The sequence below is a fragment of the Lycorma delicatula genome, chromosome 1, assembly GCF_047948215.1.
Source record: "Lycorma delicatula isolate Av1 chromosome 1, ASM4794821v1, whole genome shotgun sequence".
NCBI lineage: Eukaryota > Metazoa > Arthropoda > Insecta > Hemiptera > Fulgoridae > Lycorma > Lycorma delicatula.
This window is the reverse complement of record NC_134455.1, coordinates 161,555,194-161,577,676: the sequence shown is the minus strand read 5'-3', so window position 1 is coordinate 161,577,676 and position 22,483 is coordinate 161,555,194. Positions and strand designations below refer to the sequence as shown.

The 22,483-nt window shown below is 30.5% G+C and overlaps 1 protein-coding gene across 2 annotated transcripts in view; it reads left to right on the top strand.

Annotated features, from left to right (window-relative positions):
* Nucleotides 1-22,483, top strand: part of LOC142318210 (EGFR adapter protein-like) — a 1,091,782-nt gene that overhangs the window by 781,060 nt on the left and 288,239 nt on the right. For both annotated transcript variants that reach the window (XM_075354771.1, XM_075354775.1), the window contains one exon: nucleotides 13,626-13,772. In XM_075354771.1, the coding sequence (XP_075210886.1) occupies nucleotides 13,626-13,772 (147 nt within the window). The remainder of the gene's footprint in view (nucleotides 1-13,625; nucleotides 13,773-22,483) is intronic.

Sequence of the window (22,483 nt, the reverse complement as noted above, 5' to 3'; positions counted from 1 at the left end):
TCTGTACTTAAACTTTTATTTTAACTCTTATTCACTCTTTAAAATAAAATCCTTCTTTTTCTTTTTTCTTTTAACCTTCGAGTTCATCGATATGTATTGCTTCAGAGGATGAGATGAATGATTTATAGCGTGTATGAAAATTTCATGCCGGCATTTTCCGGGACCTCCGGATGAAAGGCCTAGACGCTACCACTCACGCTACGGAGGCCGGCAAAACAAAATCCCTTGAGATAAGAACATAACTCATTAGTATATTGTGCTCTTATATAGTCTACATTCATCATTTCTCATCAATGGAACATTTCCAAGGAATTACTGGTTTTCTTATTGCATCAAACTTTTATTATTACTGTCATTATAATTTTTGTTTCTAGCTAGTACGTCGTTGTATTCGTTGTATAATACTTTAAAGGGAAGAGTTTCCTTGAAGTGATTTAGACGATCATTTCCAGGTCGACACTAAGCGCTAGTAATGCGTTTTGTGGCCCGTAAAAGAAGAAATAAAAAGCAAGCGTATCGTAACTTATGAGAAATCAGGCCGTAAATAATTTACTTCCGAGATTGTCCGTGAACTCAATCTCATCTATTAGCCGAGTCTTTTTTTTATGATTTTCTGAGTAACGTTTGTTTCATATGTATGATATTATTTACTTATTACTCATATTAAAAATCATTCCACAGTTATTTTTTAACATAAGTTTGTCGTAAAACATATAGTACGTAATAATTTGTTTAAGAAATTATTATTAATATTTAAATAATTCATGCAAGCTATAACAAAAAAATTTACTCTAGCTGCGATGGTGAGATAGATAGTAAGATTACTATAATAATAGGAGAAATTTGGGATAATTCTGAAGAATAGTCTTAATTTTTAACCATTTGGGAACACCTCCCATTTGAATAATATATATGTATATATATTTTTATTTTATTGCATAGTTCCTTACAGTCAAATATCACTAAACAATTGCTGTTATGATTCGTTATTATGAATACTCTTTTTTTTAACATTATTTATAAAAAGCTAGCAAAGTATTGCATTACTTTCCCGGCTATTAATAATAAAATTAAAAGAGTTTGAGCCCAAAAACAAAAATAGAATATATATTTTTTTGAGGTGGGGAACAAATTTTAAGAAATATTTTCTAAGAATGCTGATATAAGAAAATGTTTTTGAAGAATGATTGAAAATTTTCCTCATACGATTGTAGTAAATGATATATTCAGTAGATTTGGGCTTACAAATACTCTTCAGATAAATATCTAAAAACCATTTTCGGTTTTTTTTAATTTCGATTTTTTAAAGGGTGCGACGGTGTACGACGCGGAGGCTGAACCAACTAACCTACTGCCACTGTACGTGAGACTAGTTGCACCTGCCTCCGATTACTTGACTAAAAGACATAAAATAAAAACCTCGACGTAAATGCAAGTAACCATATAGTGCGGGAGAAGCCGCAATGGGGTTGGTATACGCTACCATATGTGCATATGTGTATAAAAATAATAAGTAAATAAAAAAAGATGAATCTACCCAGTTCTTGTTTAAAATAAATGTTTTTAAATTGGAGCAGAAAATACTGTCAACGACTTACCCTTAATTTGGCTGTGACTTTTTTCTGATATTAAGAATAATTTAATATAATATAATATTTACAGTTATATATATTGTGATTTAATATTTTCATAATTATGTATTATTTTTTTAGGCTTCAACCTTTCAAATTAATTCTTTTCAAGTTTTGTTTAAAAATATTTTGAATATAGATTGACTTCAGAATTTATATAGTTAGTTAGTTACTCGTAAATAATCCAAGTTATGTGGTAAGAAAGGCAAACAAATAAAATAATTTTGCGTACCGTATACAATCATGACGGTTTTCATTTACAACCACCTTCCACCGCTGTTATTTTAGAAGAAACTTAATACCTGCCATTTAACGAACTTTCTACAAAAAATAAAATTATCGAATTACATTTCTTAAAAAAAGTCGCACTTTCTTAAAAGATATTTCTATTTTCCTAGTTTGTCTATTATACGTATTTTTTTCCAGAATCCATTTTGTAATTCTGTATATTTCATGTTTCACCTTTTGTCAGAAAAATTCACAGAATCTTTATTATTTTTTTTTAAATTTGTATTTATAAAACAAAATGAAAGAAATGCATGTATAAAAAAATAATTTTCCCCTTTTTTAGAATATAAAAACATGAGTATCTTTCTCTGTATCATGAGAAACATTTAGATCGATCTCGGTTACGGTGAACGCGCACTGCTCTGTTGTGCTATATTCTGTATGTAGCCTCTATACAGAGGTAGTTCGGAATACTCTATGCCGGCCACATCAATCCACCCATACCCTTCTTTCACAAAATAAAACCCACACGCACATTCAAGCGTGCATAAATACACTTAAAACTGCCCTACTTCACTATAAAAATTACTGATAACTTTTTTCTTACTGCAATTATAAATTATATTTTTGCTCCATTTAATTTAACGATGTTATTAGTGTCCGCCTCCACGTTACTAGTGCGGGTAGAACACGCATTGAAGCTGACGTGGTTGGTATTTTATATTTTAGAAAAAAGTAATGATGAAATAACTAAAATAAACAGAGCAGATAAACAGTAAAAAATTTTAATAAAAAAAAGGAAAAAAACAGAATTAGAGTACTTATTCTATTAATTTATTTTTTTCATTCCAGTTATTTAGTGAAAATCTTATCTAAATCCTTTAAAAATGTCAATCTTATTGTTTGTTTATTTTGAGGTGAGAATAAGTAAAATAAGAATTACATGAACAGTCTTAAAACAAAATATCTCTCTCAGAAGGATTTGTTCGATTCGCTAATGAAGTGATCTATGGTCTTGAAATTGTGAATTAAAGAATTGAAAATCAGGAATATAAGGATGTAATGTAAGAATGGAGACTGATCAAAGCGTTTTTTAAACTTTAATCGCTACTGATAACACCGGCCTTGTTCCTAAATTAATAGAAAAAAATGACTAGCGTTATCAAGCTCTAATTTAATCTACTCGTACATCCTTCAACGCATCTTTCATATAGCTTTTACTGTGGAATAAATCGCACATGATTCGTTGAATAAAAATCGTTCATTTGGCAATCAAAATGTACACCGCAAAAATGACTGCGTTGATCTCAACTTGCACCTTAAAAAAGTCTGGAAAATTATTGTTGTTAATAGGACCGTAAATCATCACTTCGGTGAACAAACAAACAAAGTACGCTGTGAAAATCATCATGATAAATCTGTTACAAAAAGGTTAAATAATCAAGAAAAATACTCGGGTGATTCAAAAAGGGCTTTGCAACTTTAAGAGCACATAAAAATTTATTGAGATAACTTACAGATTCTGTAGAGGCTTTATTTCATAGAAAACACATCATATTTGTCACCTAACATTCACTTTGGTTCAATATGGCTTCTACTTGTAATATGAAATACATCCCTCCTGAAGTCGATTTCATTCCAGATTGTAGCCAGTAAGTTGGGCGTAACCTCAGCAGCTGCGGCGTTAATTCGAAGTCTTATCTCAACAAGATCAGCAGGCAAAGATGGTACATAAAACTGATCTTTAATGAAACCTGACAAGAAAAAATCTAACGGGTCAAATCTGGAGAGCGAGCTGGCCATGGAGCTGAGCCTACACGACCAATCCACCGATCTGGGAATCAAATACCAAAAAACTCCCCGACTTCTAAGCGGTAGTGAGATGTTGCCCTATCTTGCTGATAGTAATGACTTCCATCTTGGTTATCATCATCTAACTGAGGAATTAGAAAATGTTTAAACATGTAAATATAAACGATAACGTTTACGGTTGCCTCCTGGAAGAAGAATGGGCCATTTAGTCTTGAAGAAGAACAACCTGTCTTAACGAAGGTTTGATGCCAAGAGTAGATTGTATGCCTACTACGAGGCTTCCTACCGTACTCTCTATAAAATTTACGTTAACTGCATTTGCTGACTGCAAATCGTGAAACCATAACACACAGCGAGCACATTCCGCACCAGTAAATGTATCCATTTTCAATAACTGGTGGCCAAATTTGGTACTAATGAACGAAGTGAGTCAAAACTTGTTGTATTTTGCTATGAAATGAGACCACAACTGAATCTGTAAGTTATCTCAATAAACTTTTACGTACCTTTAAAGTTGTGAAATCCTTTTTGAACACTCTGTGTAACTAATAATAGCTAATCATTGAACATCGCGAAATTTTCAAGAGACAAAGACTTAGTTCAGTTATTCGATCAATTAGTTAGTTCCATTCCTCCACTATAGTACCCTGAGTTAAACCTACTATACATTTACTCGGCGGACATTATCACAGAAGGTGTATTTTACAGGAGGGTTTATAGAAAGTGTATTAACAGTGATTCTATGTATATATACCACTGTACTCACCGATTCCAGTTCCTTAACGACGTTTTTTATTCTTAAAACTGAATGAACGCCATTGTGGGAAAGGACTTAATTTTGACTTAATTTTGTCTCAGGTGTTTTGTTAACAAGTGTTTGAAACTAGAACAAAAATATTTGTACTACAGGCTCTCATGGTGCTGAAACACGGATGAGCTAATGCGTTAGGAAAGAACAGAATTTTGTCGAGAAACGATGACGGCCCGGTATCAGACTGTTCTTCATTCGAGAACGTTTCTCAAATGTTGGTCAGAATATGAAATTTTTTAACTACCATTAAATGGAATACTTGGATTTAAAAGCGAGGAGAATTTTAGTGTTAAAATAAGGCATAATATTTAACCATTTTTTCCGCACAAAATTTAATCCAAAAAAACTGTCTGGATAGACCGAAAATGTAAACTGATACTGTATTATTTAATTTCATTTTTTTTATTATAAAAATAATTAATGAATCAACTCATTTTCAAAGTAAGGAGAAAATAGAAAGCATCGTTGATATGTACTAATTTTATAATCATAATTATTTCTTTTTAGGCTTTATTTTTATTGATAAATTCGCACCTTGGATCCCACATCGCTCGGTTTAGATGAAAATAGATTGAAAGCGTATAAAGTATTAGCGAAAAACTAAGTTCAAGTGTGTTAATTTTAATTTCCGTCCTCCGTGGCACAAGTAGCGTCCTTTCATCTGGAGGTCTCGGATTCGAATACCGGTCAAGGATGGAATTTTTCATAGCTACAACAATTTTTTCTCAAGATGTTCAGTCCTTGGCTCGTCAACGTTTTGTGAAGGCAAGGGCAACATAAAAGGCGGCAATTAAGAAGGCCAAAAACAGGTATTGGAGGGATCTCTGTGACATGATCGATCAGTACCCCGTGGGGGAAAGGTTTCCGAGTAGTGAACGGGAAATTTGGGTGGAGGGCTCCGGTCCTCACAGAACAGCAAGTTCCGTGAGTAGATGCTGTACAGGTGTTATCCCCTAAAGGTGAGGACTATCTCCTCTCTTATTTACGCTAAGAGAGGCCATCGACAACTTGACCCTCTTCAGCATGGACGAAGTTTTGCTAGCGGAAAAGAGGCTAAGACTACGGAAGAGCCCGGCTCCAAATGGTATTCTTCCGGAAAATGTTCGTATATTGATAGAGAAAGCCCCGGTGAAATTCCTGAACATGAACGATATGTTGTCGGGTGATTACATTCCGAGGGCATGGAAAGAGTCCCGTTGTTACAGAAGCCAGGACTTCGGGCCTCTCCCACTTATCGTCCGATCTGCCTGACTAATTCTTTATGCAAACTGTTGGAAAAGATGCTTAGGCTGAAGCGAGAAATTGAGCATAATGGTGGATTCTCCAGGGACCAGTATGGTTTTCGTAAGGGGAGATCCGCTCACGATGCGGTAAAATTTGTGTTCCGCTTTTAGAGGCGGCGGCTGGCGCACGAGAAACATACCCGTGGTTGTGATGCTTGATGTAAAAAATTCTTTCTACTCGTTGCGCTGGGGTGCCGTGTTCGAAGCCCTTAGGGACAAGCAGATGGACGGCGGTGTATGGCGAATGGTATAAGGTACTTGGAAGAAAGACGTCTGCTTTACAATTCAACGGACTCACAGCTCTCTTTTCCAGTCACGTGTGGGGTACCTCAAGAGTCAGTACTTGGTCCAACGTTATGGAACCTAGTATTTGATGGGGTGTTCCGGCTGAGATATCCTCGAGGTCTTGTACCGGTGGCCTTTGCTGACTATCTGGCATAGGCAGTATGGGGAAGGGTTGTGAACTACGTAACGACGGCGGCCAATGAAGCTATCAGTCTAGTGCAGCACTAGTTGATGGGTAGGGGGCTAACCTTGTCTCCTGAGAAAACAGCATTCATCTGTCTGACTGGCAGGCGTCCTCTTTCTCCGATCCGTAGGCGGAGCCTTACCCCAGGTGGAGTCGGTGAAGTATTTGGAAGTATGGCTGGACTGACGGCGTACGTTTTCCGTACACGTGCGAGAGACATCTGATCGTGCAAGAGCGATGGTGCGGACACTGAGTAGGTTCCTAGGCAACGTGGCCGGACCCCGGTCATCCAAAAGGAAGTTGTACGGCCATGCAATCAATTCTGTTCTTTTGTATGGGGTCATTGTTTGATCAAAAGCTCTAGGATGCGATCAAAATTCTTTTCCATATCGACGCACAAGCGTCAAGCTTATGTGGCGATATCATCAAGCAATAAAAAAATTGTAATATATAAATAGAATTTCTTTATAAAATATTTGATCGAAGTCTTTGATGTCTCAAATGTCCAACTTTTTTTCTAATTCTTTTCCATGTTTTTTCTCCTTTTTACATTTTTGAATTATAGTTAAGGCTACGTTCCATTGAAAAGCGTCAGTGTTCGGAGGTTCGGGTAGATGGGTGATGACAATGATGATGAGCTAGTCAATCATTAAGAGCTTTAAATACTTACGCCTATATAAGTCAATTTTATAATTTAACATTAAAATACCTAATTAAAGCGATAACATAATTTATCAAACTAAATTACATTCTGATAATTATCAGAATTACGCGTTACATCTACAAAGCAATCATTTATTTTCAAACGATGTTATATTTTGTTTGTAACCGAGATACTGATTAAAAAACAAATTACAACACTGTTGATATTCGGTAAAAGTACTTTTGGTAATGAATGATGTGCGGGAGCGATGTGATTATTTGTAAAAGGCAAATCGGATCCCAGAGAGAAATTCCAGAAGCAAAAGCTATCGATCGAATCGTATTGTCAGCTGCAAAGCAATATCTCCGTAACAAGGACATACCAGAAATTTTCCTTACCATTGTCACCAGACATTGTGTTGTGCGGAAACTCTTCTACAACCGTCTTATATTGAGATTCCTTAACTACCTCTGCTTTTTGACTACCTCCCTCACAGCAAGATCCAGCAGTTGGTTCTTCTATCAAACGCTTCCTGTTTTTAGATTAAGAATCTACATCCTTGAGACTAATTTTCTTTTCTTTAAATGCTAATTCCTACTTTTACTTTAATATTTTATATATATATATATATATATATATATATATATATATCTTGAAGTTTGAGAATAATCAGTACAACTTTTATTACTTAAGAATAATTACTTCTTGTTGAGTAGCGGAAAAAAGAAGACATGAAGAGGGAAGTTCAACGTTTCCAACAAAAGGAGAACGTCTTGAAATTTTTATTTACTTTTTTAAAAACTGTTCTTAATATTTTCGAAAAAAAAATTATGTATGCTGTATATTATAACTACCTATTTTATCTTTGTGCAAAAATTAATAAAGAAAGTCGTTATACCTTTTTTTAGTTAGAATTAATAACTAATTAATGTTTTTTTTTGTAATGTAATATTAACATTATATAATTGCAATGATAATAATATAATGTTATCGTTTATTAATAGGGTTCCGTTTACATTTATATTTCACTGTTTTTTTGTAAACACGAGATTGAGATGAAATAGAAGGCCTTATAATCGGTAAAGATAAATTTACAATATACTAAATAACATTCTTTCCATCCATTCTTTATCTGATGCTGCTTTTTATTTGAAAAATGTCCATGTTTTTGGAAAACTTCACATATTAGATAAAAACTTTAGGGAATATAGTCAGCCAAAAGGATTCTTAGTCACAGTTCATAACATCTCCTTTTGTATTTTATAAAATATTGGTCACTCGAAAATAATTTAATGCACGTAGGAAGGAGAAAAGGTTATTTTGATTTGGTATGTGTGGCAAAAATTGTCAAGGAATAATGGAATCAGTATTGTTTAGTATTTTTAATTTAAAAAATATAAAAAATGTTATAAAAAACCATTATAAAAAAAATAACCTTAATCTTCATTAAAAGACTTATTTATGCGAATGTTACGTAGTCGAAAAGATTAATGAAAAAATTTATCTATAAGTGAATGTGTATTTAATGTAATGTATCTGAACAATTAAAATCTATTTGAAAAGAATAAAATGATGAAGGTCACACAATGGTAAATCTTCCTTACTGACATTCCCTATCGTCCCTATAATTCCCTATAGTCATTTCTAATGAAACGATTGCAATACGAATTTTTCATTGTAACAGTGAAACCTTTTTTTATAAAATACAAAAATACCTCTGAAAAAGGAAATTTATGAAGTATTTAAATAATTTTTTTATTCCGAATAATATGAGGTTAACTTCAATAATTTCCTATTTTTAAATTATTAAGTCATGATTTCGATCTGCATTAGTTTTATATATATATATATATATACATAAATAACACTTTTAAACAAAAAAATTTCCTAAATAAATTTATTTTTACTGATATATTACGTGTATAATAGAATTCTAAGTATGTAATAGCTAAGTGTGAGACAAAAGAAAAACAACTGAAACAGAAAATTCGTTTATTTTAATAGCAGAAGTATAACAATACGATTAATGCAGCGATCGTATTTATTACGTTTAGCTGTATACAAAAAAAAAATGCAAGTAAATTTCTTTACACGTAGAACAAAATAAAATTAAGCCTATTTTAAAAAAAGGCTTAAACAACGATAAATATTCTAAAAAAAACTTGTTTATTAAGAAATAAATACACGTATATAAATGCTCTTACATTACTTTGTACAAATAAACTGAAACGACTAAAATATGGTTGCATTTTAATTTCGGGATGCCCTTAAAGAATTATACTCGTATTTTTTCTAAATTTATCTTTACGATTAATATTCTTTATTATCTTGTTTTATTTAATTAGTTAAAAATAAAAATATTTGTAAAGATATCAAGTAAATTAAAGTATATATATATATATATATATATATATATATATATATATATATAACCAAAAATAAATGGAACATTGGCTTCACTTAACAACTTAACACTTATGATAACTTTTCACTATTTTATTTTCATGGAAGTTATCATAACGCGCATCAATTTTGATCTTGTAATCCATCTTTTACGAGATATGCAATTACCCATTCATGTGATATTTTAGTTCCAGGTGATCAAAGAAAAGGTCTGCCGCTTCACTTTTAGGAGTAGGATTTTGATTACCTCAGCAAAATTTTCTATACCATTCACTTCTATAACTAAAATACGTCATATCTTGTGTTCCAGCTAACAGGTACTTAAGAGTATCATTAGGTTTATTCTGTAAAAGTTCCTCTAACACATATATACAGAACAAACATTCTTTTTTAGACTGACGCTAAACGTGCAGGTTTATTTAAAAACGTTTTTCATAAAATTGCATTGTATGAATCAGTGATCACAGAATTACCGACGTAAGTTTGAAAACATAACTGAAAGTAATATTGTACTTAACATAAACTAAAATGGAAGCTGTTTTAAAGCATGGATATTTACTTGCACTGATGTTCTTGTGATATAATTATGAATTATTAATGATTAATGAGGGGTTTTGTGGGGGCTTAAAAAGTTATAATGTAACAATTACTCTTAACTGATTTAAAATTAAAGATTGACCGCCTGAATGGCACAGCCTGATGTACATGCTTGCAATACTAAGGTCTTAGATTAGATTCTCGGGTGTGATCTATAAAATTTATAACCGATCGACCTCAGCATAGCTTTTAGCGATCTTAGTAGTCGATATACGATGCGAAAAAAAATTGAATATTTTTATAGGAGTGTAAGGAAAACCATCTATGTTAAGTTCTCTTTTTATTACATCATTAAGCCCTACTATATTTAAGTACAAAGTTACAGAAACGTTTTGCAGCACATCTTACGTTATCACAACAGTTTTGAAATTAATAGGTCGTTGAAGGTCGCTCCTTTCCACACCACATCTACCACAACGTTACTTATTTTTCCCTTAGCTACGATGTTTAATAGATATTTATTATATTATTATTTGTGATCGTTTTATTTTTCCGCCCAAAAGTTTGGTCTTTCCATAAAATAAAATCATCTTTAATTTCGCCCGTTAATGTTTAGGAAGACACTGCTTCAAATCGCGTATATCTAAGTAATTTTCTTCAAAGGAATTATTAATATGAGAGACGTATTTTTAATATAATTACAATTTAACTTCGTTAATTTTTTATATTATAATCAGAAAAAATATAATACTATTTTTCTTCTTCAGACTATTCCACTGGAAATATAAAAAATTACTGTATTTTATCGACAAAAAAAGCATTAACACATAAAGTAGGTAGTCAAAATTGGGTTGCAACTGTGTTTTAGGTAACTTGTTTATTGTTTAGGCAGATGTTCAAAGCCTAATAAAATTATTTACTAATTGATATATTCTCCAGAATACTTAATGTACATTTTCACCAATTCGATGACGATACAAATTACTCACTCACCCGGCCGTTTTATTTGTCGATTTGATCGAATCGAAAAAAAAAATTATATGAAAAATAGATTTTCATGGTCCTTGATTACTTTAGATTTAAGACAGTTCATGTAAACATGAAATGTGAAAATATATCCTGCTTTTTTCCATCCTTTTGCGATATGGAATAAATTAGTTTTCTATATCAAAACAGTGCTTCAATCGAGTGTGTAATGCAAAAACTTACTCGGTAACTATCAAAACTTAACATCATCGTTATTAGAATAAATGTTCTGCTGAATAGATTTCGTTCTCAGTTATATATATTTTCTTTTGACCTATTTTATTTTTAGTGATGAATATTCTATAAACTGAAGAATTATTGAGTTTATTGAAAATTCATCACTAAAAAAAATAGGTCAAAAGAAAATATATCTGAGATTGAAATCTATTCAGCAGAACATTTAGCCTCATAACATTCGGAATAGAGTATCAAATATTTGCCTCTTAATAAAATAAACTTAAAAAAACCATTAAAAATTGAAAAAACCTTTAAATTCTTTAGTTTTACTTTCATGAACTCAACGCCAAATTATAAATTAACCGACATCAAAAAAGGTTCTTAATTTTCCTGTTTTTATTTTTTACAAGTATGTATTTTCAAGCTTTTGTCTTTGCTAAATCGAGTAATTTAGACAATTCTGGTTTTATTTCATAGAGAAAGCTTCTTTATAAAACTATAAGATAATATCAATAGAAAATATTCAATGAAAAATTTAAATATTTTAACATTTTTCATTTAAAAATATTTAAAATTTTCACTAACCGATTAACTCTAAATTTCACACTGATTTAAAAAAATAGAATAAAATTTTTTTTTAAATGTTGAAAAACATTATTTTCAATTTTTAATGTTTTTTTAAAGCTTGTTTAATTTGTTTTAATTTTTTTTTTTTTTGAGGATTTTGAGGTCACATTGGACCACTTTTAACTCTGGTTCGTCTTTTTTTATTTTTCTTCTTGATTGCTTCCCAATACTTCTTCATTCTGTCAGATCTTGTTTTTTGAGTTCTTCTGAACAAACCCTCATTGTTGTTTTCTTTTCTTTAATTTTAAATCTGGAGTTTTCTTCTTTTTAGTTTTTTTATATTGTCAGTTTTGTTTCGTAAATATTCTATTGTGATTTCTAGTTCTTACATATCTTGTTTAATTTCGGTGATCCAGGTCGGTGTTTTGGATATTTTCCAGTATTTCTCGACCAGTTTCCTGACGAGCCTGTTCGGTTCTGTTCTTATTATCTGTCAAAAGAAGGAGATTCTTTTCTTCCTAAAGTAGTCTAGAGCTGGTTCTACGTCTTTATGTACCTCTTGGTTTGGTATGAGTCTCCATTCTTCCATATCAGAAAGTCGTCTTTTATTTATGCATGTTCTTAGAATTCTTCTTTCTATTCTTTGCATCTGTGCTGAGTAGGAAGAATGTTTTGCTTCCATATGAAATTATAGGTCTGATTACAGTTTTTTAATATTTGAGTTTGGTATCTATTGAGTTGCATCTTTTGTTTTATGTTGTTTTGGTGGTATTTTGTACATAACTCGGTTTTTGTGTTCTTTCATTCCAGTTTAGTTTAAAAATTTATTTTATTTTACATTTATTTACTTTAAATTTTAATTAAAATAGAATATCAGTTGTGTACTATCAAAATGTAATAATTCAGTTCTATACCATAATATATAAAAAAGAAATAAAAACATATCTTCCGATCTTCTCTGTAAAGTTATAATTTTTCATTTAAATATTTTCTATTGATATTACCTTATAGTTTTATAAAGAAGCTTTCTCTATGAAATAAAACCAAAATTGTCTAAATTACTCGATTTAGCAAAGACCAAAGCTTGAAAATACATACTTGTAAAAAATAAAAACAGGAAAATTCCTTCCTTTTTTGATGTTGGTTAAAAAATAGTTGGGTTTTAAACAATATACGTGAGGGTCATACATACGCACCCACGTACGGGAAATTTTACGTAAATATTGTAGAGTGGTCAAAGTTCGTGGGTGTGAACAGTACAATTTATTTTAAATGAATTCATATAATACTTTTATACCTAAATGAAATTTTGAGCTAATTAATATAGCACTAAAGTACTGTTTTAGCAAAACAGTACTATTTTTATTTTTTTAATCCTTTTTTTTTAATGTATACTGTACTGCCGATAAAACTAAAATTTAATACTGATACAATAGCTGCCATTTTACGACGAAACTTTTTCGTACTGAAAGCCTGACACTCATCTGAAATAATTGATAGATGAGTTGTTTTTTTTCCAAAAATATATATTGTGAAATTGTTTCAACGTCATTAACACGAAAATCAAATAATAAATGAAATACTTCAAACTACTTAAAGAAGAAAGATATCATTCTTAAGCTAATTTATATCAATAAAATATAATTCAGTTTATTGTGTTAAATATCATATAAAAGTATATTTTTAAAAGGGAGACATATATCTTACTTAATGGATTTATCTGTATTTTTATACTGCGGAATGATTTGTAATATTGCTTCTACATAAAGAATAAACAAAGGAATAAAATTATGTTATAAATTAAGAATATAAGAAAATTGACGTCATAAACTGACTAGTATGTCTTTAATAGGAACCAAATTGGTGAAAGACGGTGCTAGGTGGATCTGCTCCAGTGAATCGGCATTCTGCCGCGAGACAGATCGCTTTGGAATGTTCCCGCAGCACGACGATTAGTCTTAGTCACGAATTTATTCGTTACAGCACGTTTTAAATAAAAAAAATGTAATGTTTTCCTTTATGTTTTTGTTTGTTGCAGTGCGTGTACATGGCGCATGCTCTAAGGCGCATCTCATATGCAACTTGTGAACCTGCACATGCGCAATTTAGTTTTTTGGCAAGAGAACCTAAAGGACATTTCAGTCTTCAGTATTGTCATTCTTTTGTCACAAAAAATCCAGAACAGGTAATATTCAAATTTATCAATTTTCAATATTTAGTAGGTTAATAGCAGAAGAAATTTTATATATATTTTTAATAGGATCAGCGATATGTAATGTATTCGGAATAATCTACAAGATTACATTACAGTATCGCAGTTACTAATGATTCGCAACATGATCTAATCGACAGGGATTTTTTTTTATATAAACCGCACATGGAATTAGTCTGTATTTCCCGATTGTATATGTCAATCAAAAGCACCTATAAGACATACAATATCGTTTCTCTGCATTTGTTTAGAACCACAATTATTGAAATTTTGTTAAAACTGACTCCGTTAAAAGTTTGAGTTCCCGAACGAAAATAATTTTCATTACACAGGCTATTCTTATTAATTATCGGAACAGGAATGTTATCTATTAAAAGCCAATATTTAGTTGTATATTTTGAAAACCTGCCATTACCTAATCGTGCAGTAAAGATTTTTGGATTTCTGTTATGAAAGTAATCGAAAACCGTACGCGTTCATTTTTTAAAAGAGTAACTCAATAACGGAAAAACACTAACTTTTTGCGCGTTATAATTCATGTAGAAAGATCAAGAGAGAGAAATGTTGAAAAAATATTTAATGAGTGTGTGTTCATGTATTATACCAAAACGAGATGCGTAATATTGAAATTATGAAACGAAAATTAAAATAATGTATATTAAAATAACGTTCGTAAATCAACTTTTATATGCCATATATCTATAAATGATTTTCTTCAAATATGTTTGGCGGTGATCGTTTTTCCTATGCTGGTATAGTCTGTCCGAATTGTTTTCATTTAACATCAATTATATTTTTCTAATATAATTAAATCTTAGATTTTTTTTAGTTGGTGTTTTCAAAACGACTTCTGCAGCTCGTATAAGAGGATGGGATGTGTAAAATTAACTGCTACAGGGCCTATGGATATTTTTTGCTCCATTAGCATTTTTATTATGAGATATAAGTGTTAATTATTCTTCGGTTCAGTTAAAGAAATCTTTAATTAATTTTCTTCGCATTGTACTATTACAGTACTCCTCATGATTATGCGTATAATTAAATTTTATTTATTGTTAAAAGATTGACTACAACAATCGCAGAAAAATTATTATTTTTGTATGTAAAGTTTTCGTGACCTGATTGTAAAATATTTTATACACAAACAACAATAATATCGACGAATTTTGAAAACTGATAAAAATTTGACATCTTTGAGGTAGCTATTTATTACATATAAACACTAAAACTAGAATGAATTGATCCCTGAACTACATTAAAAATAAAAAAGAGCATTAATATCATTAAATAAGCCCAATCTGAGTTATTTACATCATTGACATATTCATCGTTTAACAAGCATATTATTTAATCCTTTATAATTTGATAAAATTTGATCAAATTACGTTTTATGTAAGTAAAATAATAAAGAAGTGCAGTAGATTATAACTTCAATAAAATCCTGCTTAATTACAGAATTTTAAGTCTATTACAGTTTAAAAAATTCACTGTACGCGAAAAAATTTGATGAGTAACCAATTTCCAGGTTAATATGAAGAATTACGATTGAGATTAACTGAATACAAATATCACGATAAAATAAATAAATAAATGTTTAAAATAAACAATTTTGTCTTTATTTGGTGTGACGACCTCACTTTTATTTGCGTGGGCAAATAAGTAATCATAGCATCCTGCAGTATTTTCGTATTATTATTTCTTTCCTACAATTTTATCAAAGAATTATTATTTTTTCGAATGATATGAAAGTTTACAATTACGTATTCTTTGCACAATAGGTATGAGCATTCACTTTTAAAGCGAAAGCAATATACAAAAATAAACTACGCATAATCCAAGAATATATACATATACAGAATGATTTCAAATTGCACGGAAATCTCTCGGTAGATGATTCTATAGCCCAAAGTTAGAAAAAAAATTAATATAAACATAGTTCAGAAAACGGTTCGTTAGCGAATTTCGGCTCACTCAAGAGTTTCGGCTTGCGTCCAAGAGAATGTAATTCTCAGTTGATTAAAGTTGAACTTCTCAAATTTGTGTTTAATTTTTATAGAGGTTATTAACATAAATTTAGCCAGGATTAAATTTTCTGTAAAGTTAACTGGAAATTTTTATTTGTTTATTTGGTAAATTAGCAATCTAATAGTTATTTTATTCTTGACCTAAAAACGTGTATTTTCCGACAAAATTTCCACGTGTTTACACCATTTTTTTTATAACCTAATGAGACAGAGGTTTGGGACTACTTTTATTCAATTTCTTAGATCAAAAAACAGGAAGCACCAAATTTACCTCTCGATTTGTACCCCAAGAATTTTAATGCAGTTTAATTTCATACAGGGTGCAGAAAGCAGGGCTAAATGTTTCGTGAACTGAAACTCGCTACTAAACCGTTTTCTGACCTATGGTTATATGAACTTTTATCTAATCTCTGGCTATAGAATCACCTCCCGAGAGATTGCCGTGCAATTTGAAATCACTCAGTATGTATATTTACATATTATCATCAAAAAGGTATTCAAAACTATTTAAAAATAATTTTATTGTAGAAAGATGATTGACTGTATGACCTTCACAGAATAATTGAAGAATAAAATTTAATAAAAAATATATAATATATGAATGAAAAGTAAGATTGTAGTTTGCGTATTCCTTTGCTAGCGTCGAATACTCTTTAAATAGGTTCATTAGGTATTTTACCTTGTAGTAAAATATCTTACTGTTATATATCCGGTTTAAGTATTGTATTTCAATGGGTTAATTACTGGTTACACTCTTTTTTATACACCTTATACCTATGATTAAATCAAATAAAAAAGACTAACTATTCTCGGAATTAACTGACAAGGCATAAAATTTTCTTTTTTCGAAAACAGTGCGGTGAATTTTTAAAGAACTTATCGTTTACGGATGTTTTTCTGGATACCAGGACATTATTTAGGCAGGACTTGCACGCAGTTGCATCCCTTGTCTGTAAAATGACTGTTTACTTATCTTACACCTAATTTTGCCAGGTTGGGATACGTTGAAATAAGAGTAATCAATAATAAATAACGGTCATAAAGCGGAACTGAGGAATGTAGCGTATCAAAGTTTAAGCAGAATAACAAACCTTCTAAAAAAGTAGCAAGCGTTTAATTTTTATACCATGCATACTCCTACGAAGTAGAAGCGATGCATATATGTACTCGCTGTATTTTTTCTCGACAGAAGGGATACGTAAATTTGTTGCGTTACATTATCTATCTCCTTCTTTTTTATGGTAGTGATAACACAGCAGAAATTAATAATTATTTCTTTCTCTGAGAATAATGATGTTGCGGTGAGCAGAATGAACGTTCTTCTTTGGAGCTGAACGACGGTGAGCTAGGCTTGTCGATGTGTGACAATATGTTTGGCTCAGCGAAGAAGAGTGCTCCTTACTGTCCTTAGTATACGCGTATCTAGCCTCGGATATTTGTTATCTCAGGAATGAAAATAGCGATTTTGGAAGTGACTTTTGTTACAGGAACATGGTACATAACATGCAAACATCAGGCTATTCTATATCATGATAAATTAAATGGTTCGATATACTACTAATTATGATTTTACAATTTCACTATAATGATAAACATATACGTACTGAAACTTAAATCTGCAGGAATTAAAATAAAAATTTCATCGACGTTGTTACATTTTTTAAATATTTTGATTTTACAGTAATTTAATTTGTAATAACCGTTTTATTACATCAAAGAAAAGTTTATTTATTTGTTTATTAATTTATAAAACGTACAGAATTCATTTGATTTAATAAATTATTTTGCTGAAAAAAAATCTGGTTTCATACATTTTATTAAAAAATAAATAAAATATTAATTATTCGAAAAATAATAAATGAAATTCAATAACTCTGAAATGTGTTTATATATTTCAATTAATAAAAAAGTTTAAAAGCAATGCGATAAATTAAATGTGTCCATCAAAAGAAGAAATATCATGTCTCTTGATACTGAATATCATCAATTTGAAATCGAATATTAAAACGCTGGAAAGAAAATATTTTAAAGCAAAAAAAGCATTATTCTTATTCTTATTATTCTTATTATTATTATTATTATTATTATTATTATTATTATTATTATTATTATTATTATTATTATTATTATTATTATTATTATTATTATTATTATTATTATTATTATTATTATTTATTATTATTATTGGGTTAAACGGTCCGAGTCGAGTCCTGGTAGAAAGAGGGTGGCTTTAGTCGGTAGTTTGCTGATGGTGATTGGATAATACCATCAGTGGGAGCCCGACATTCCGTTCATAAATGTATTTCCCCCTCCCAGCCATAAAGAAAAAAAAAATTATTTTTATTATTGTCCCCTGACTGCCACTATTGCTCCGGTATACAGGACGACGCCAAGCAAACCTTTTTCATATATGCCCGGTTGGCAGCAGATCGAGGGACACTAGAGGCGGATCTCGGAGTACTCAGCTTTCACAATCTAATTGCGATGATGCTCTGTGACCTGAGCAGCTGGGAGAGTGTAGCCCGATTCGTCAGCAGCATTCTCAAGACCAAGAAGGGTGATCTGGATAGTCATGAAGATTAAGTAGCTGCCTTCTCAGGCTAGGATAGGAGGACTCATCCTGAAGTAATGTGTTAAACAGTTCCGGGTCGAGTCCTGGCAAAAAGGAAGGTGTTTTGTCGGTAGTCTGCTGATGATGGTGATTGTATAATACTATCAGTAGGAGCCAGAGACTCCGAGCGTAAATTCATTCCCATCTCCCTCCCCTCACCAACAAAAAATTATTATTATTATTATTCCGTATGTCTACTTAATATATATATATATATATATATATATATACTTTATTATGAATAACTTCGTATTTAATGAAAAATTGCAGTTTTATTATTTTATTTGAGTAATCGAGATTTTAAATGTAATGCAATTAGTGCAGTAATTATACTTCCTTTTTTTAAAATCTAAATTACACTTTTGTCTGGTGAATTGTTCTGTTTAACCAGTTGTATACCACGCCATATTTTCTGTGCCTTGTCATTAGCTTTATGGACTATATATTGCTGAGGACCCTTGTTAAGAATTTTACAAAAAACTTGGCAATCAATAGTATTAACCGACCTACGCCGAATATTGAAATAATATATTAAAAATAATATGGCTTGTCCGGTAGGTAGTATTACACACGAAAATTAAATTAGCTAGTTTTGGATGACTTATATCCGGTTAGCGGTGTTGGTTTCATTCTGAGATTAGAAGGAAAGGTAATAGAATAAAGATAACAAAACAAATAAATAAATAAGTCACCGAGTCTGCGAATTTTAGGCCAAAAATAGTCAGCCGGTAGACGGTTTTGATTAATTGAAAGAAACAATTGTAAGTGTTCATCAAAAATTGATTACAAAATTACTCAATATCCTTAAAACAGTGAATGTTATTTTTTTACAAAAACTTTAATATTTTTCTTCTTCTAAGCTACCTTTTCCTCTTATAAAAAAAATTGAAAGTTATTACAAGCCCTGATAGTTCCTGGAACTTATTTATCATGATTAGAAGCTATTATGCAAACAATATACATAACTGTAAAATGTATATTTGCCTTTAAAATGAGAACTGCCTTATTGCACTCCAAGTTTAAAAATGTTTTGTTTCATAGAATAAAATTGGTTTAACTTGCCGATTGCTTTAAGACAGGACTCAGGTGCTTCTTAAGCTTCGTCTTCTTTAGGCTGTTACGCCCACAGAAGCTGTATCATCTTCATTTATCTTTGGTAAAACCGTTGAATATTAAAAGAGATCAAGTAATGTTTTATCTTCTGAAGTCGCTAAACTAGGGTTTTGCTCTAGTTTAGAAATGTCTTCCTGACATTTTATTCCTCAAAATATTTTTTACTGCCTTTCATGATATGATTTAGAGATTTAAAAAAAGCATAAAAGATCTGAATAAATAATTTTTAATCTAATTTGTCGGTCTTTTATCCTAGTATCTGATTTTAACAACTTAGCCTGTACTGAGTAAAAGAAAAAACAAAACAAAAAATGAGTTCCCCATTTTTATTAGTTGTCTGTTTCTTCAAAACTATGTTATTTATTTGTTCTATGAGTAAAAATACCGTTGTTAAAGATTACATCATTGCATACAGTAGTTTTAATCAAACGGAATTTTAAAAAAAAGTTCAGTAAATTTAGAAACATATAAGAATTTTAATTTACTAACCAGTAGGAGAAAGAACCTGTTATTAAGTCCAAGAATAAATAAAAAAAACATTTGTTTTATTGTTTCGCACTTCCGAACTATTTAAAATTTCAATTTGTTGTAATTCTACAATGATTTAAGGGTTTATATTAAAAAATGTTTATAAGAAAAAATATATATATAATTTTATCATTTAACAAGAAATTAATTATAATAACAGAAGGACATGATGTTATCCAGAAAATAAATAAGCACAATAATGTAAATAAGTACAATCCATCTTTCATTCGGCCAAGATTAATAATATAGAGTAAAATTCAATCAGATTTCAAAGGAAATCTATATTATTCATACGAATAGGAGATTTCCTATTGTTGAATTACTTTAATGATATGGTAGTAGTCAGGAATGAGAATGAAGAAAGGCAGGAAAGAAGAAAATAATGATCGGGAAATTTCAAGAACCTTATAAAAGTAAAAGAAGAAACGATGCCAAAATGAAGTAAAATAAATCCTTTGTTCTTTCGTCATAAATAATAAGCTAAATCTCGAAATTCGAAACTCAACTGATACAATTTAACGGGAGTGCGTATAATTTTCAAGTATTTTTGTATTTATTTATTTTTATTATTTTATCTAATCGTAAAATATTTCTCGTTTATTATTAATTCAAGTGTAATAACAATATTTTATAAAAAGTACTTTTTGTTTAAATAAGCTACTTAAAGAGTTTATTTATATTATTTGCTGTAAGAACATTTAAAAATATTGTAATTCAAGATTCAAAATCGCACGTGCCTTCAAGATTAAGAATTTTCTATCTTCACGAACGACACAATACTAAGTAAAATCATTACAACATGAATATAAAACTAAGAAGTTTTTTATGGCCTTTAACAAATATTATTATTTGTAGTACTTTATGAAGCAATATCTTATGAGTAGTGAATGAAAGTTAAATAATAATAAATAATATTTACAGAAAAAATAAACGAAGAATGAAAAGTATCTTGGGGTTCATGGTTGACATTTTTGGAATAGAGTAGAAAATGGACTTAAACAATATGTTACGTCATCTGTAACTGAAATATAAAGAATAAATAATTTACTTGGCAGTAAAACTCAAAAGAGACTTAAGTGATAAAAATCTAAAAGTAACCAATTAATAACTATGTTAAGAATTAAATAAAATATAAGGACTCTTTTAAATTATAAGTAGGGATAAACACTCACCGGTACTCTACGGAAGACTGCTGGAAGGAATTAAATTAAAAATATCCTGAAGATGATAGGAAACCATATATTGTAATAGGAAAAGTAAATTATTAATTGACAGAATGAATTAAGAACGTTACAAATAATTGGCAGAACGTTTTTTTTTGAAGTGTATTATTATATCGGTGTAGAATACGGACGCTGAGAAAAAGTTGCAAAAGTACTGGAAGGTAGATATACAGAAAGTATCGTTGGCTGAAGACCAACAATTTGATCGAACAGGATAAGAAACTATAAAGGTTTTACCACCGACAATAAAGTTAGGAAAACTTGATGTTAAAAACCTGAGTCCAATTTATTCTATCTGAAAAACCAATCTATTTTTATTGATTGGTGCGTTGAAAGGAAATAGTTGATAGAATAAAGGAAATAACTAGTAGAAAAAGGTATATTTATGAGTAATGTGGGAGAAGATTATGGGTGTACCAATGTAAACAGAAAGATGCAGGACAGAAAATCTAGATAAACAGCTAGAACTTTCAGAGCAAATAACTTCAGAAGAAATGTAGGGAACAAAAAACTCACTAGTAAAAAATAAGATTTTAAAAATATTGTAGACCAAATGAATCACCTGCAAAAAATAAGAAAAACTTTTGAATTGAATAAAATTCATATCCCTTTTTTTCTTCTTTTTTTGTAGAGGTGGGGAATCCATTTTACAGACACCGAAGCAGTTTCGGGGTCGCTAACAGGTCCCGCTAGGTTTTAGGAAGATCATATGTGTACCTGCGCACTACCGAATAAACCTCCACCCCAGACTGTCCACCCACCATGACATAACTAATAAAGCATTCCATCAGGAAGGAGGAGATTGCCCATACACACAGTCATGCGTCACAGCATATTATTTATACCACCTTAGATTAAATGTTGTTAAATCCATCACTGTCATATTGTAATAAAATGTAGTGATTCAGATTTTTAAGATTTATTTTTATAAATACACGTCGATATAAAAAGAGACTGTAAGAATAATTTACGCACCGGCGTATAATAGCAGTTATGTTTTCAGATTTTTACTGCCGGGTAGATATGAAATTCTAAATGTTTCAACTGTTTTTACCTCTTCAGCTTATTAGTTATAAGTGCCGATTGTTATCATTTGCCTACAGATTAATTTTATATCTTTATCATCTCAAACACGAATTAAGATTTGTAAGTTTAGTTGTAATTGATTTATGAATTTAATCAGTG